Raw genomic sequence first — 15,627 nt, 5'->3', positions numbered from 1 at the left:
CTGTAAGAGGGCCAATGTAGAAAACAAGAGGCTTATGCTCAAGCCCGTTTTGACATTTGGAAACATTTGAAATCCCTGTCATGACTCGTGGATCGCGTCATTGTGTCAGTTTTAAAAATCTTGACTCTTTATAAAACATTTTTCTGACTATGCCAAGTGGAATATTACCTCTACTGTTGTGCTGATGCAGAAAATGTAATGTAAGTGTAAAATGTTGCAAATAAAAGATTTCAAAGGGTACAGTAATGCACTGCCCCATACCTCCAGATGATGGTGCAATTGTTGCTACTCCTTTACTCCCAAACCGGTAGTGGGCCAAATTTTTAGATTTTTCATAAAATACTGGAGCAGTTTATGACTTGAAACAAGTCAGCTTTGCAAGTATATTGATGTTGAAGAAGCACCAGCCCCTTGAGAAAAGACAAACCTCGGCAGCAGCAATTCCTCGCTTTGCAATCTCAAAGCTTCGATAAACTGCCGAATGCCGAAATAGACTTTAAATGTAATATACGAATACAAGTTTATCATGTATCAAGAGATCGGGTTTAAAAAAAAAATAAAAATCTGTATATTTGTCATACGCAAAAAGAGCAGTAACATCGAAGTGGGAGGGTTTATAGTTGCGCAGTGTGAGTGATGCTTGCAACTCTTATTATGACTGCAAGGTCCTGTTTCAATCACTGGCGTCAGGCGGACGCACGACACCAGCTCAAACCTTTTCACCCCCCCACCCCGCCCCCCAAACAAAGTAAATATTGATCCGAAAAGGTATTATTGCGGAATTGGTGGGAATTTTACTTTGAAATGCTCCACGCGTCTTGAGGACTATCTCCCGTCGTGTCACTTTGAGGGTCCGACGGATTTTTTCTATTTTTACCATTTACCCCGACTGGGAGATAAAAGTTTTCCTCTATTATTTGAGGTGATTTATCAAAGATACCTGCCTATGACCTCGACGTCTCTCAGTGTTGTAACATTTACCGGATACACGTTTATTTGACACGGTTTCAGGGTTTTTCGACAACTTGGTTTTTTTTTCCTCGTTTCTTTGAATGCGTTGCAAATATGATGATGTCACCGACGCCACTTTTTCCTGAAGTTATGGCGGAGCACAACTTTTCTAACTTCTCTTGGTAAGCACACACAAGCTACAGGCTCCTAGCATGGCCACTTTTGGACTGATTGAGCTGAGCTACGATACTTAAACCGCCTCTTTACACGGCACACGACCGAGAAAGCGTATCATTTGAACAAGTTAAATTTGAATGGAAGGTGGAAAGAGCTGTGCATTGGAGTTTAACGATATAGTTGGCCTCTGAGGGGCCTACAGGCAATTTCATAGTTACATTTGAATATACCGGGCCTTTATAAAAACACACGTAGTTAGAAGTAGCTTTTGTAGTTTTGCAAATCGTGCGCGCGTTTCACTTGTGAGTCCTGCCGTGTTGTCACATTTGTGAGTAGTTTCAATCTAATTAGGGAGGCGTTCAAAGTCAGCCCAGCTCTGCCAATGTGTGCTAACCTGCTGACATTGATCTCACCTACATTTCTGACTTCGGACTCTGCAGTCACACAAACGCACCGTGGATGCAGCTCTTGGCTTGTGGGGTTTGCAAAGCTGACTTTCCCCGCTCGTGTTGAGCAGATCTAAGCGGATGGGAGCGAAGCCTTATTATTCCGGAGCCCCACATTGTTTCTGTTGTTGCCATTTTCTGGATGCTTGGCTCTTGTTTTGAACACAATTTCTGCAGTTGCGATGGGAAGGGTGGAAGACCCGCAGTCCTCTCAGTTCCTGCTTTTCTGTACTTGTTACGTGCCGGTGAGTCTGCTGTGACAGCCAACCACTAACTGCACTAATCGTCAGTGTAAGCAGCTCTTTGTATGGGACACACCAGAGATAATGAAAGAGTTTGGCAGGCTGAGAGTATACACAGTGAAAATGAAGACCAACATTTAGAGAAACCTCTGTCTCTTTTGTGTATATATAGTCCTTTGGTTTGTATTGAAAACAGTGCCAGAAGAGGGGAAAGTACAACTTGAGTTGTAACAAGTGAAATGTTTCTTTTGACAGTGTCACACGTTTTTTCCTTACTGCTGTTTCCTTTCTTTATCTAATTTGACTGTGTATTTTGGGATCTTCCAATGTATGTGAGAAAGTGGTGAAATTTAGTTGTCTGGCCGCAGAAAGCATAGTCTGCTGGAAGCATATGCTATTGTTAACAGAGCTGAACTCTTATGTTGGCCTCTGATTCTCATTGTCTGAGTGGATTTGTTGGTGCCCATTGCTATTTTGCCTCTCAAATGGAAAATAATGGTACCAGAGTAATACTTTTATGTTGCAAGTGGTATTCTCTAAAGAATAAACTAATGACCACTAATATACATACATATTGTCGTTGGAGGAAATGGCCCTAATCGTGCCATCATCATCCAGGGTTGTATTTGGCCAGATTATGTTGGAGATTACATCCCAGTAAATCCTCAGTCCCTGAAACCAGGTTTCACTTTGTTTTTTTGCTTTTCCTTCTTTTCAATCCTGTTTCAAAACTACAGGGCACCTTGTTTGATATCCTAAATATAGATTTCAGAGAGTCCATTTTGCACTTAGGTACCCTCAGTGGAGGGTAGATTCATGTCAGGTGGTGAAGATGGAGGGTAGACTTGTATACTTTTTTTTTTGTTGTTGTTGACAAATATTTTCATTTGATTTCATTAACACTCTGAGCCTGAGTCTGCACACCACCAGCATCCTTAAAAAGAAGCGAGAGAGCTAATGTAATATTAATTCAGAAGTCAACTGGTGATGTATGCCCTCATTCTGAGTGGTGATACTGTTTGTGTATTGTCTTTTGCCTATTTTTTTTCCCCCTCAGACCATTGAGAGCACTCGGCTTTACTAATGGAGCACCTCCAGGGAGCGTGGAAGACCCTGAGCAACGGCTTCGGAATGAAGGACTCCACGTTCGAGGGCCCGTGCCTCTCACCAACCATAGTCCAGGGCTTTCCCTGCCAGCGTCGCTCCTCAGATGACAGCAAAATGCCCGACTCTAAGACTAGCAGCACTATCCGAGTCTACCTCCCAAACCAGCAACGCACTGTGGTGAGTGGATTTCCATTGCTGATAGCACACTTACAGGTTTCTAAAAACGCCTCAGAAATGCTGCATTGGCACACCGTTGTCACCCAATATACAGAGTAGCTTACATCCTGGAAGGCGAGGATGAATTTCATGTTAATGTTCTTTTATACTCAGGTAAATGTGCGACCGGGTATGACCCTGCACAATTGCCTGATTAAAGCCTTGAAGGTGCGTGGTTTGCAGCCTCAGTGCTGCGCTGTGTTCAGGCTACATCCAGGACAGAGGAGGTGAGTTCTGGTCTGCTGAGCATTTGAAACCAGTGAAATAATTTTTTTACAAATCATAGTTTAACTTGCCTCAGTTGTTACATCACCTTGATGCCCCCTCACTGAAATATTTAATCTGATTTTGTAATAGTAAAAAATTACGGATGGATTGGAATACTGACTCCACCTCTCTGATCGGAGAAGAGCTGCTGGTGGAGGTTTTAGATCATGTTCCTTTGACAACGCATAATTTTGTGAGTATATGAAGCAATTACAATGCCCTCAAATGAAGTGTTACTGCAAAAGAAATAAATATAATGTCTTTCTCCTTCACTTTTAGGTTCGGAAAACATATCTGAAGCTGGCATTCTGTGATATTTGCCAAAAGTTTCTTTTGAATGGTTTCCGTTGCCAAACATGTGGCTACAAATTCCATGAGCATTGCAGCACCAAAGTGCCCACAATGTGTGTCGACTGGAGCAATATCAGACAACTCCTGTAAGTGTGTCTAGGTTGAAATTAAAGGTCAATCGAAAAGGGCCATCATTAACTCATCAGTACTTCAATAACTGTACCTTTTGAACATTGCATCAAGAATAATTGGCCATAGCTGGCGGTTTGATTACATGTTAATGTAATTAAACAGTATTCATAGTTCTTCAGAAACTGTTATCAAGATCCCCTGTTTAGGTGTTGGCTTGTGCATATGTGGCGGTTGATACCTATGCTAAGAATAGAAGCTCATTAGTTTTATTTTGCATACAGGCGATAGGTGTATAATCACTCACAGATTCATATCATTGACAGTAACAAGAGAAAGTCTGTTACGTGACAACCACTGCAGTCTTTAGCAGTTGTTCGTTTTGTTAAGCTTTCACACACTCAGACACACAGGATAATACGAGCTATTTTTCCTCTCTATTTCACTTTGTTTTCAGGCTGTGTCCAACACCTGGTGAGAGCGGTGCCCCATCACTGCCACCGCTGACGTCTCGGAGAATGAGAGAATCCTTGACACGGTTTCCAAGGTTAGGCAAAGTTTTTATCCTTGATCTGTAGATGAATATAGATACATGTCCTCAAGAGGAAATGTTCTTCACACTTAAGTGTAAATGATCTGACATGCACAAGTAAGATATAACATTGCGGCAAAATAGTCTGCCCATATCACAAAATATAAACTGTGTATTATGAAAAGATTTTTTGTGTAATGTTTTTAAGTATCGGTTTTTATGCATTGGTCGTTGGTAAGTTTGTTTTACATGTGTGAGAGAAAGTTTTAGATATCCATTATCCAAAGCAATTTACAGGCATCAGTTCAGTAGGATATCTTGGAGTAATCACTAAGGACTAAATCTGCCCCCCCCCTCCTAAAAAAAAAAAAAAAAAGTACATAAATGCACAGTAAGGCCGAGTTAGCCTTATTAGGGGATAACAGGTCTTTGGAGAGATTGTGTTCTTGGGTGAGATGATGCCTCAATGGTTTCCTGAAGCTAGAGAGGAACCACCTTACTTTGTATCATTGAGAAACCACAAACAAGAGCAGTTTGAGCTAAGGTGGCTTTGTGAGTAGAGATGGCGATGCAGAACTGCGGTGCAGGGCATGTATGATTGATTAGAGTTATGCTCCCATTCCTAAAGTACCTTAATCTTAATTGAATTAAATCCTGTTTTTAAAGACGTTCTTAGTTTTATGGGAGCTTACCCTTCCAAGGGCTGATGTAATGAAGGGCATAAAAGGAGCTTGTTGTTTCTGGAGCTGTTAAAATGGTTAAAAAGCACCCTGAGCTGCCAAAGTATCAAGTTGTTCCATGCAGAGCAATGTCAAATACTCTTTTGAAACACAGTTTTGTTTTGCCAAAAGGGGGATTGTTCAGAAGCAGTATACTTTGTGGTCATAAGCGTGATGTAATGTGATCTTTGTTTACATATTTCATTTAGCAGGAGTTTCACCGTCCCCATTTTAATCGGCCCCTAAAGCACAGTGCAGGTAGTAGTCCTCTAAAAGGGGTTCTACCCAAGGCTCTGACATATTTCAAATCTGAAAACTTTATTGAAAGAAATAAGGCAAAGTTCTAGTCATATAATTTAAAACATTAAAAATTAAATTGGGGTTAGATCTATAAAATTGTTTGTATAAGTGCCATATCTGGCCTTTCCCCTTTTAACCGAGCAAATTCTCAAGAGCAAAATAGTCTTGCATGCTATACCAAAAATGGAGTATGGCCATATAAAATTAACCAATAATTACTGCCAAGTATTTTAACCTTATAATACAGCTCATATATTTTTCTTATGCAGCCTATAAACAAAACGGTTGACAGATCATAAAAATTATTTCAGTATGGGGAAAATGTCGGAAAATGACTGCAAATAAAATGAAATCAGAAATCCCCTGTACCAACTACTACCACCACACCCAAGATGGCCCAATTTTAAACAACTGACAAAATTCAGCTTCTGTTTTTCTGTTAAATCTCACCAGTGTGTGTCATTTTTAACAGTGGCACACAGGATCAAATCAAACAAAAGCAGCTCATTGTTAACAATTTATCCTTGTTCACCCTTACAGCTCAGCCCACCGGTATTCCACCCCCCATGCCTTCAACTACAGCACACCTTACCCACCCACAGGTGGCGGTCTATCCCAGAGGCAACGCTCTACTTCAACGCCCAACGTCCACATGGTTAGCACTACCCTGCCTGTAGACAGCAGCATGATTGAGGTAACTACACACCACCTGGGCCTCTTGGGTACTCCTGGAGGTTCAAGCAACCACTCCTAAAATATCTCATTTCTGAGAGTGATCCTGCCTCCTATGTAGAGCTCAGGCATTCCAACTATCCTTGCCTTGCACTTATCTCTCTCTCATCTAACTTCAGGTTAAGTAATCCACCTGGACAGTGTTAAGTCAATACGAGAGACAGCTAATAGTTATTTTAAAATCGACACTTGGCTTCCCTCTGTTCACTTCTAGTTTCTGCTTTTTCACAGCCGGTGTTCTTGCATAAGCAGGTCACTAGCGTTGCATGCTTTATAGAGTTTTCCCCTATATTCTGTCCAGGTAGAAACCTGAGCATCACTCACTCTTGTCATTGTTCCTTCCTCACTTTACATTACTGTGTCCCTTTCCTTCCTGTCCTCACTGCCTGTTGTATTGTACCCTGTTGGGGAGTAGCTAGACTGCCTGAATACCTCCCCCAACTCCTGGTGCCATAGATTCTGGCTGAAGAGGAAAGTAGGTATTGTGCACTTCTCCCAGTCTTTTGTTGAAGCCTCACCTGAGAGTCCAGAAAAGGTTAGAAAGCAGTCTGTGTGCAGTCTGAATGGCATGCCTTGCAAACAGGCTGTCTGCATTCACTTCTTAGTATTGGAAGTTAAACCATGAGTGACAGCACAGCATGCAGTTTTTTGTTTTTTTTTTTGTAGGAACAAGCTGACAGAAATTTATATCTGTTCTCTTTAGGATGCGATGCGTGACCATGACTCTGGTAAGTGCTTTCTCTGAATTTTCACTAGTTTCATTTTCTTCACTTCTGTGCTGCTTCACACATCCCTCTGCTTCACCTACACCACAAATCGTCATCTCAATTCACAGCGAATTGATATAGCATAAGTTAATTTCAAATTTAGATTTCAAACATCAGAACATTCGATGCTGAGGTCAAAAATAACTAAGCGGAATAGAGTAATAATGCTAATAAAGAGTAATAGGCGGTTAAACAAGAAGAACGACTCTCTAGACACTTTCATCATCCATCATCTCAACAGTTTTCTGCATTCCTATGGTTGCTTCTACACTTAAATGTTGTGAAATGTGATGTGCCTGTCAGGTATTTGTTTTACCGTCCCCAATAATGGCTCTCTTTTAAGAGAGAAAAAACAAGAGAACTGGGACAAAATCAAATTGTTCAATATTCATTATATAGCCATTTATAGAGCACGTCTGGAGTGAATTATTATATCCCACTTAGTTGCATCCTAGAAAAAGTAGTCTACATTTGATAGCCACTAACAGAGCACTAGCAGTATTCATTTCATCTTCTGTGCAATGCGTAGGTGGCCTGGGCCCAGTAATTGTTTGACACTTGAAGCTCTACATATAATTCCCTGTATAGTATGTTGTGAATGAGTTTAGACACAGCCATCCAGTGTCCCATCCTGAATCCCCCCTTTTTGTGTTCATGAAGCTGGGAGCTCCCCCAGTCAGAGCCCCACAGGCTGGTCCCATTCCCAATCCAAAGCCCCGGCACCTGCCCAGCGAGAGAGGGCCCCATCCTTCAACACGCAGGAGAAGAATAAAATTGTAAGTTCGAAGTCTTTTATGCTGTATTTAGAGTGAATACTTTCAGATGAGTTTGTGAAATCCACACCACAGAATGTTCCCTTATAACATTTTACATTTAATTTGTGTCCCTCACATCAGTTGAGCGCTTTTGATTTCTGTTTCTACAGAGACCTCGGGACAAGAGAGACTCTAGTTACTACTGGGAGATTGAAGCCAGTGAGGTGTATCTGCACTCCCGCATTGGTTCAGGCTCTTTTGGAACTGTATACAAAGGGAAATGGCATGGTAGGAATGCCTTTCAGACTGGGCAGGGCACTTTCAGGTGTAACCACAAAACTTTCACACTCTCCAACTACCCACAACACTTTGAAATACATAAATGGGTCCATGCTAGGAAAATGGGGGGATTGGTTGGAAAATAAAATGGGAGTTTTGGGGTTTGTTTGTTTTTTTTTTTAATTAAAGCTTACATTTGATTTTATGCATCAGATGAAGCTGAGCAGACTATATTTGTTGCAGGTGATGTTGCAGTGAAAATCTTAAAGGTTACTGACCCCACACCAGAGCAATTCCAGGCATTCAGGAATGAGGTGGCTGTCTTGAGGTAAGAAATACAGGATAATGTGGGTACATTGTCTCAGACGTTCTGCCAGTGTCAGTTTTTTAGCTGTTTTGGCAGTTGCAAAGTATTTAATTCTGTGTGAAACATCTTCATTGTTGACCTTTGATTTTATCTTTGTTTGGTGTTTTCCCCTTCCTCTCTGCCCCTGTTGCAGGAAAACGCGACATGTCAACATCCTGTTGTTCATGGGCTATATGACGAAGGACAACCTGGCCATTGTGACTCAGTGGTGTGAGGGCAGCAGCCTCTACAAACATATTCATGTCCTGGAGACAAACTTCAAAATGATCCAGCTCATAGACATTGCAAGGCAGACAGCTCAGGGCATGGAGTAAGTTCTGTTCATAAGTATGAGGATTTTTTTCCCCCCCCCAAAAAAAAACTTGCCTAACTTTTTTATATTTCATTTTCAGCTATCTGCATGCAAAGAACATCATCCACCGTGACATGAAATCCAACAGTATCCTTTCTTTTTACTTTTTTCTCTTTTCTTTTTTTTTCTTATTTTTTTTTTTTTGCTGGATGCAAAATTAAGGTTTTGTGAGTGTTTAGCCGTTAATTCCTTGACCATGCTATAGACATTTTCTTGCACGAAGGCCTAACAGTGAAGATTGGAGACTTTGGCCTTGCTACAGTAAAGGCCAGGTGGAGCGGTTCTCATCAGGTGGAGCAGCCTTCTGGATCCATTCTCTGGATGGTCAGTGTCACAGCTTCAATTTCATTAGCACAATAAGCCAAGTACATTGAGATCTATTAGTTGTGGAACAGCAATAAAAACATAACGATAATGTTAACAATAAAAATAGAATAGCAAATGCCATTGCTTATGTCTCTCTTCTGTTATATCCGCAGGCTCCTGAAGTTATCCGAATGCAGGATAACAATCCCTACAGCTTCCAGTCTGATGTATATTCCTATGGAATTGTTCTCTTTGAGCTCATGACGGGAGAGCTCCCATACTCCCAGATAGCAAATAGAGATCAGGTAAATTTTCAGAATTCATACGTCATACTGTTTATGAGACACCTTAGTGGCAATGCAGTTTACACATTAATAAGCTATAATGAGAGTTACCTATTTTGTTCTCCACAAACTTACATTGTTTTTTCACAAGGCGTGCTAGATTGAGCCATGCAGAAAAAGCTATACCACCAAAATCAAACATAGTCCAAAGTCTGGTCCTCGTCTGGGTCCCTGTGCCAGGGCAGAAAGTGGTGGAAAGACACTGTGTTGCTGTCTGTAGGGGGTTGTGGAGCTGGCCTAAAGCCCAACATGGAACAGAAGCGGTCGCCTTGGAGCCGCTGGCCTAATTTTAGACCCTGTAACACAACCCTGTAGGTGTGCGAGAAAAGGGGTGCATGGCTGTACATATGTGGTCTGTGGTTTTTCGTCTTTTTGCAAGCCACAAAACCTGTTCTTGATTGTGCCTGTCTTCTTGTTCTGTCCAGTTTACTGCCTGTATTTGGATCAGGCTGAAGTGTGTCCATAAGTGCTGTTATGATCCACTGCACTCCTAGTCTCTCCTTGCTACTGTAGAATGACTTTGTACTCAGCTGACCTGGCAAGCACATAGAGTACTCCTATCATCATTTATCTCTGCAGCATCATGCACTCATGCCTTTACAATGGCTCCAGTGTTTTCAATGCCTGTCACCTTAGACTCACTGGCCATACTTATAAAGTATCACTGAGGTGGACTTCTGATTTAGTATTGATTGGGTGTCTCTGACTAGCACACTGACTTAGATCAATAGTGGAAATCTTAAGATATTTTACACACATTTCTTAGTCTAATTTATTCCTTATGACTACTTTTTTCAGATTATATTCATGGTGGGGAGAGGCTATTTGTCACCAGACCTCAGTAAGCTCTACAAAAACTGCCCCAAAGCTATGAAACGGCTGGTGGCTGATTGCATCAAGAAATCCAAGGACGATAGGCCGCTCTTCCCGCAGGTGAACTTCTTCCCTCGATAATTTTAGACATCAGACAGAATTTGGAGTTTTGTTTTCAACAAATCTTTCCTTTTTCTTCTTTATTAATTTTTTCTTTTTTTTTTTTTTTTTTAGATCTTGTCCTCCATCGAACTTCTCCAGCATGCCCTCCCTAAGATTAACCACAGTGCCTCAGAACCGTCCCTGCACAGAGCCTCTCACACTGAGGATATCAATGCCTGTACTCTGACCTCCACCAGACTGCCTGTTTTTTAGAGGCTCAGACAGCACTGCCCCTCCTCCTCTTGTTCTACTTTCCTTCCTCTTCCTCTTTGAAATAGTCCAAATGCTAAGTGCAACCAAATTCTCTTCACAGAGAGGCCAATATAGACCTAAAGTGTAAATGCAATCATACATAAACCCATGCTAATAAAGAAAATACATAAGTAAAAGAAGAGAGAGGAAAGTAAGGAGAGAAGTACATCTGAGATGAACTTTGGTTGCAGTGAGATGCACACAAGAAGATAGTGGCGTAATATACACGGAGGTGGTGCCTTGCTTATCACTGCACGTATTAAGAAGTATGCAAAGGCTCCATAGTGGCAATGCATTTGGTAAAAGTTGTAAATACACACACACACACACCTACCTAAGACTGGTAAATGGACTTTGAATGAAGCTCAAGAAAGACAGATATTGCTCTCTTGATTTGGGTTCTGTGATGTGAAGCACACCGATCTTTCTGGTTACCCTGGTTTCTAATGAAGAGGACCTGCAAAGCTTACCTGCCTTAAGAGGAAACAAAGCCTGGACTAAGATCCTGCACAACATTTTCCTCTTGTTATCACAAACAAAGCCGTTGGATGTAGTCCATTTAGTTGCACAGTAATAGTTGATTCTACATTTTCTTCTTTGTCTTTAAAGATAATGCAGTAGATATGGGAAGTTGTTATTTTTGTTGTTGTTGTCGTCTTTGACTCCTTTTTATCATCTTTGGGTTTTTTGTTTTTGTTTTGTTTAGTTTTTTTTTGCTGGGGGGGTCTTTTTGGATGAACTATAGCTTGTCAGACAGCGAGCATAAGTGTACTTTGCACATTTTAGCAAAAAGCAATGGTCATGTTTCAACAATAAACACAACGGTTTCATAGCTCTGAGTAAACTGATCTGTAGATAACCGCACATTCATCAGTTCTGTCATGGGTAGCTTATCATGAGCTGGACATTTGTTGTCTTAAATATTTAAAATCGTTTGGAAACTAATTTGTATTTGTTTATCATGTCTCTTTCAGGAGGTTAAACGTTTTATTGTGAACTTGGTGAGAAAGTTGTCTATTCAATATTTTAATAAAATTAAGTTAAATTTCTTTGCCAGAGAAGGTTGCATGGGCCTTTTCTTACTTCTTGAAAGAGAGTGCTTAGTCAACATGAGTTGTACCTTTCGCACATGATCTTCCTTTTTAAATGCAGCAATGGGCAGAGGTGAGATTGCTGGTTGACATCATATTGTACTTCTCCCTCAATAACCGAAAAATCCCACACAAGTGCAAGACTTTGTGACAGGGTGTAATGTTTGCTGTAGCAGTGGCAACGTGGTGTAACCTCACAAGGGACCCGGTCCAGACATGCAACCAGGGGATTCCATCATTGGCTGATTCCACAGCACACTGCATAGCCACTGGCAAGCACAGTGGAACAACAATCATTCAGCAAGGGAGGGGACATGATGGAAAGAGAGAAGACGGTCATATTTTAAGTACAAACATCCAACATGTAGTTCCTGTTGGGCAGGACCACTTGGTTCAGTTCCAAGTACAAATTTATAAATATGGGCACATTTGCTGTGCATCTGCAACTCTTAAGTGTCTGTTTCTTGTGCTTTGTGGCTTTTTCAAATTGAGCACAAAGCAGGAGACGTGGGAGTTCCAGCTCTTTATCTCATCAGGATCACATGTCGCAAAAACGCCGGCATTAAGTGGAGCAACACAATAAGAGCAAAAGCCATCGGCTGACCAGTAGTCATCTATTTTTACAACTCTTTTGCCTTATGTGTTTATCTGTTCTATTTCTGCTTTCTGACAAGCCACAGAGGCTGGCCAAAATGAAATCAACAGGGCTCGAACGTCGGGCTCCTGTGGCGTACAATAGCTCCATCTACTGTGTGTTTTTTTTTTTTCTCCATAATGTGGCTCAGTCTGTTTCGTAGGAGACCAGTGTCACAGTTGAGGGTGTGAGAAAGACTAAAATCCTAGAAATAAAAGCAAGAATGGAACACTGTTAAATGCTTGTGCAGGTAGCGGTTGAGCCAGTTTGTCTAGTCTTATTGCAGTTTGGTTGTTCAGTCCAGCGGTTCCCAACATGAGGTTCAGCTTCCTCAGTGGGACCACTAGATAAATCTAAGATGAGATGACCTGTGGTAGAAAACAAAGTATGTAGTAAATGCAACATTTTAAGGGGAAATCACTCTTAGTAGAAAAGCTAACAACTCAAATCAGCGAATGTGTTTTTGCAGCTGTGTTGAAACTGGTTTAACCTTAACAATGCATTTCATGAACTCATCAAATGCTTTATGTTTTGATGTCAAATCTCAGTCTTGAAATAAGTTGGTAACTGAAGCTGTCAAATGAATTTTGCTCAGTGAAAAGTACAAAGTTGAATGTAAAATGGAGAAGAGCTATCAGGAAATGGAAATCATCACATTTGGTAGAGTACAGTAAAATGTCCATAGCTGCTGATACTCACAGACAGAGAGAGCTGTCTGCTCTAAAAGGGAGGAAAGAAAGATCTTTTCCTTAACTATGAAGACCTACAGACGCGGGGACCAATGCTTGATTGGAGTTTGTCAATCAATTTTGACAGCGTCTGCCAAGACAGTTTCTTTCCCCTCTCTGCTGTGGCCTCCAACTGTAACTTCCTCCATGACAAGCGTAGGCATACACCACGCTCTATTAGCATATGTTGTGAATGTCGTTTCGGTGGCTGCGTACATTTTGTAACGACGGCACCAAGGCAAAAGTACATATTGCAGTTTGACTGGCTGATGTAACCTTTATTACACAGGTTCTACTTACAGGGCTCTCATGCCTCGGCTTTACCACCAGGTGGCAACAAGGACAAATACATGGTGGATACACGCCCACAGAGGGCTCCTTATCACTAAGGCAGCAGTATTGATGGCTTTGGCAGCTGAAACACCCAACAGAAGTGTAGTCTCTAACTGCCCTGGTTGATCAGTCAAATCAGTTTTCAAATAAAATAACCCCCCCACACCCACACACATATATATTAATAAACAAATATGGCCACTGGACTTTTTATGGAATTACACGTGACACATCATAAAGTGTCAGGATTAACAATCAGCATATTAATCAAAAATGAAAATAATTATTAGTGTCCCATTTCGTTCATTTCACTCAGTTCCATTTTAAACTAGTTAAAGCAATGAACGTTGTACTCCTAATATTATTGATATTGCACATCTTTGCATTTTACTTCATTATGAGTTGGAAATATATTCATGCTGTTTTGCTTTGGCAGATGGTCAGAGTAGCGCACACACACACACACACACACACACACACACACACACACACGGGGGCACAAGTTGTTCATGTCGTGCAGCAGCCTGGCAGACAGCTGGGAGGAGTCTAGATGGAAACGCCTCGACTGGAGCTTCGGGGGCCTCCACCAGGCCAGGTCAGTGCGCTTGTTGTGACGTGAAAACATCAGTTTCAGGCCTGATAATGTGTATAACATCTTTTAGCTGTGGGAGATGCTTGCTGATATTTAGTAAAGCAAACAGCCTGAATCTGCTTAATGAATCATGCCTCTTGCAAAAACAAGCAAGCGCTGTGATAGTCTGACATGGAGTCACCTGGCTCCGTTATATGGGGCTCATCAGTCATGTTAGCTTCTCATGGGTCACCTGTGTGCATGAAGTGTGCGAGCCCTGGCAGCTGTTAGTGATTTTCAGACTTACTAGTGACTCCTTGTGGTATAAATCAAGACAGAGTCAGAATACCAAAGGCCTCATATCTGCCCGGCATCCTCTCTGCTCTGAAATGTGCTTTGCATACCATTAACGCTCTGGGTGTTTGATCTCCACTGTGCAGTATGTGAAATGTCTGTCATTAGAGGGCTGATTTAACATCCCTCTGTTGAAGGCAGAAAATGTTTTGCTCTAAATTGGAGTTTTAACACTGCATGCATGGGAATGATTCTGCGACAGCACAGCTGATTTGTTAGCTGGTTGTATTTTGCACGTACTGGACTTTCCAGTTGTGCAGGTCTATTCCGTTTCCCTGTGCTTAATCTTCTGAAATTAGTCAAAGTATAAAACCTGCCAGCGCCTCTTTAATTGATATTGATAACTTTCTCACATATGGATTGTCTCATGTCCAATCAGCCTCACTTTCTTCAGCTCATACGGAAATTACATGAACTGAGCAGATTTTTGTGCATCTTTGTGCTTTCTCAGATAAAATAGCTCACAGGTAAATTGTAGTGTTTTTCTTGTTGTTTGTTTGTTTGCTTTTTGTTTTTTTTTTTTGTCACTAGAAAAATCCCCGAGATGGCAAAATGAAAATGTGATGGGACATTGCATCGCTGTCACCAGTTGGCAGATACAGTATAAATACTAATTCTCTGAGGTGCCCTTCAATAAGGCAGAAGCATGAACCAGAGAATAATAAATGTCAAATCTGAATAATTAGCAATCAGTGTGCCAAATAATGTTGATAACTACACAATTTAATTGAAAGGCAGCAAGTCCTTCATGAAAAATTAATCACATTTTATTTCCTGCATTGTATTAGCCAGGACATCATTTGCTGCATCTTTCATCTGGACTTTGAATCTTAGTGGGAAGTGTTCACCTTTACTCACAGAGGAATCACTGAGATCTGCTCATCCAGATTCATTTATTCATTCATTCCTTACCAGATGGCTCTAAATCACAAGTTTTTAGAAATAAATAAAAATGAACGATGTAACCACTTTTTTCCATACACAGCATTTACTAAAGATAAAAAAGAAAACTAACAGTTAACTAATAACAATTCAGTTTTACTTGTTCTGAAGAAGTGGCATCCTTTTCAAATGCTAATGAATGTGTTACTGGTCATTACTAGCAATACTACAGATAGTTTTACATGGATCAGAGGGCAAACATAAAAATAAATACCGTTCTAGTCAAACAAAAATATAGTCACAAGAAAAAAATGACTCATCATGGAGAGGGCAGCTAAGACATTCACCTTACATCTTGTTCTTATTATTAGCAATGCACCTAAAATACTATAGCTGGTTACGAATCACTGGATGAAAAAAAAATTTTTTTATTCAGAGAAGAGACTTGCAAAGGACTTTCTCAGAACGCGCATTGTCTCAGTATTCGCCATGTCTTCAGTGGCAGCTTTCGAACCCAAGGCCCCGATC

At 40.9% G+C, this 15,627-nt stretch overlaps 1 protein-coding gene across 2 annotated transcripts; it reads left to right on the top strand.

Annotated features, from left to right (window-relative positions):
• Positions 1–700: 700 nt before the first annotated feature.
• raf1a (Raf-1 proto-oncogene, serine/threonine kinase a) lies at positions 701–11,561 on the top strand. Of its 2 annotated transcripts, XM_029505507.1 has the most exons (18): positions 1,184–1,819; positions 2,874–3,100; positions 3,254–3,366; positions 3,497–3,599; positions 3,686–3,843; positions 4,284–4,373; positions 5,918–6,071; positions 6,525–6,644; positions 6,813–6,837; positions 7,537–7,652; positions 7,802–7,919; positions 8,154–8,238; positions 8,411–8,587; positions 8,670–8,716; positions 8,835–8,953; positions 9,109–9,240; positions 10,078–10,212; positions 10,327–11,561. In XM_029505507.1, exons 2-18 carry the CDS (start codon positions 2,900–2,902, stop codon positions 10,465–10,467), a joined length of 2,034 nt encoding a protein of 677 aa, XP_029361367.1. In that variant the 5' UTR covers positions 1,184–1,819; positions 2,874–2,899; the 3' UTR covers positions 10,468–11,561. The 2 variants fall into 2 exon arrangements, with proteins under 2 accessions (XP_029361368.1, XP_029361367.1); XM_029505508.1 differs by lacking the exons at positions 1,184–1,819; positions 6,525–6,644 and adding an exon at positions 701–1,133.
• Positions 11,562–15,627: the final 4,066 nt, after the last annotated feature.

This window comes from Echeneis naucrates, chromosome 7 (genome assembly GCF_900963305.1).
Source record: "Echeneis naucrates chromosome 7, fEcheNa1.1, whole genome shotgun sequence".
Classification (NCBI taxonomy): Eukaryota; Metazoa; Chordata; class Actinopteri; order Carangiformes; family Echeneidae; genus Echeneis; species Echeneis naucrates.
Note: the sequence above shows the minus strand (reverse complement) of the source record. Positions and strands in the feature narration are given on the sequence as shown.

Excerpts from the sequence above, each read along its gene's own strand:
- raf1a (XM_029505507.1), top strand. The coding sequence starts at position 2,900 with ATGGAGCACCTCCAGGGAGCGTGGAAGACCCTGAGCAACGGCTTCGGA. Across the intron at positions 3,367-3,496 it reads CTACATCCAGGACAGAGGAG|TAAAAAATTACGGATGGATT; the intron begins GTGAGTTCTGGT and ends ATTTTGTAATAG. Across the intron at positions 9,241-10,077 it reads AGATAGCAAATAGAGATCAG|ATTATATTCATGGTGGGGAG; the intron begins GTAAATTTTCAG and ends TACTTTTTTCAG.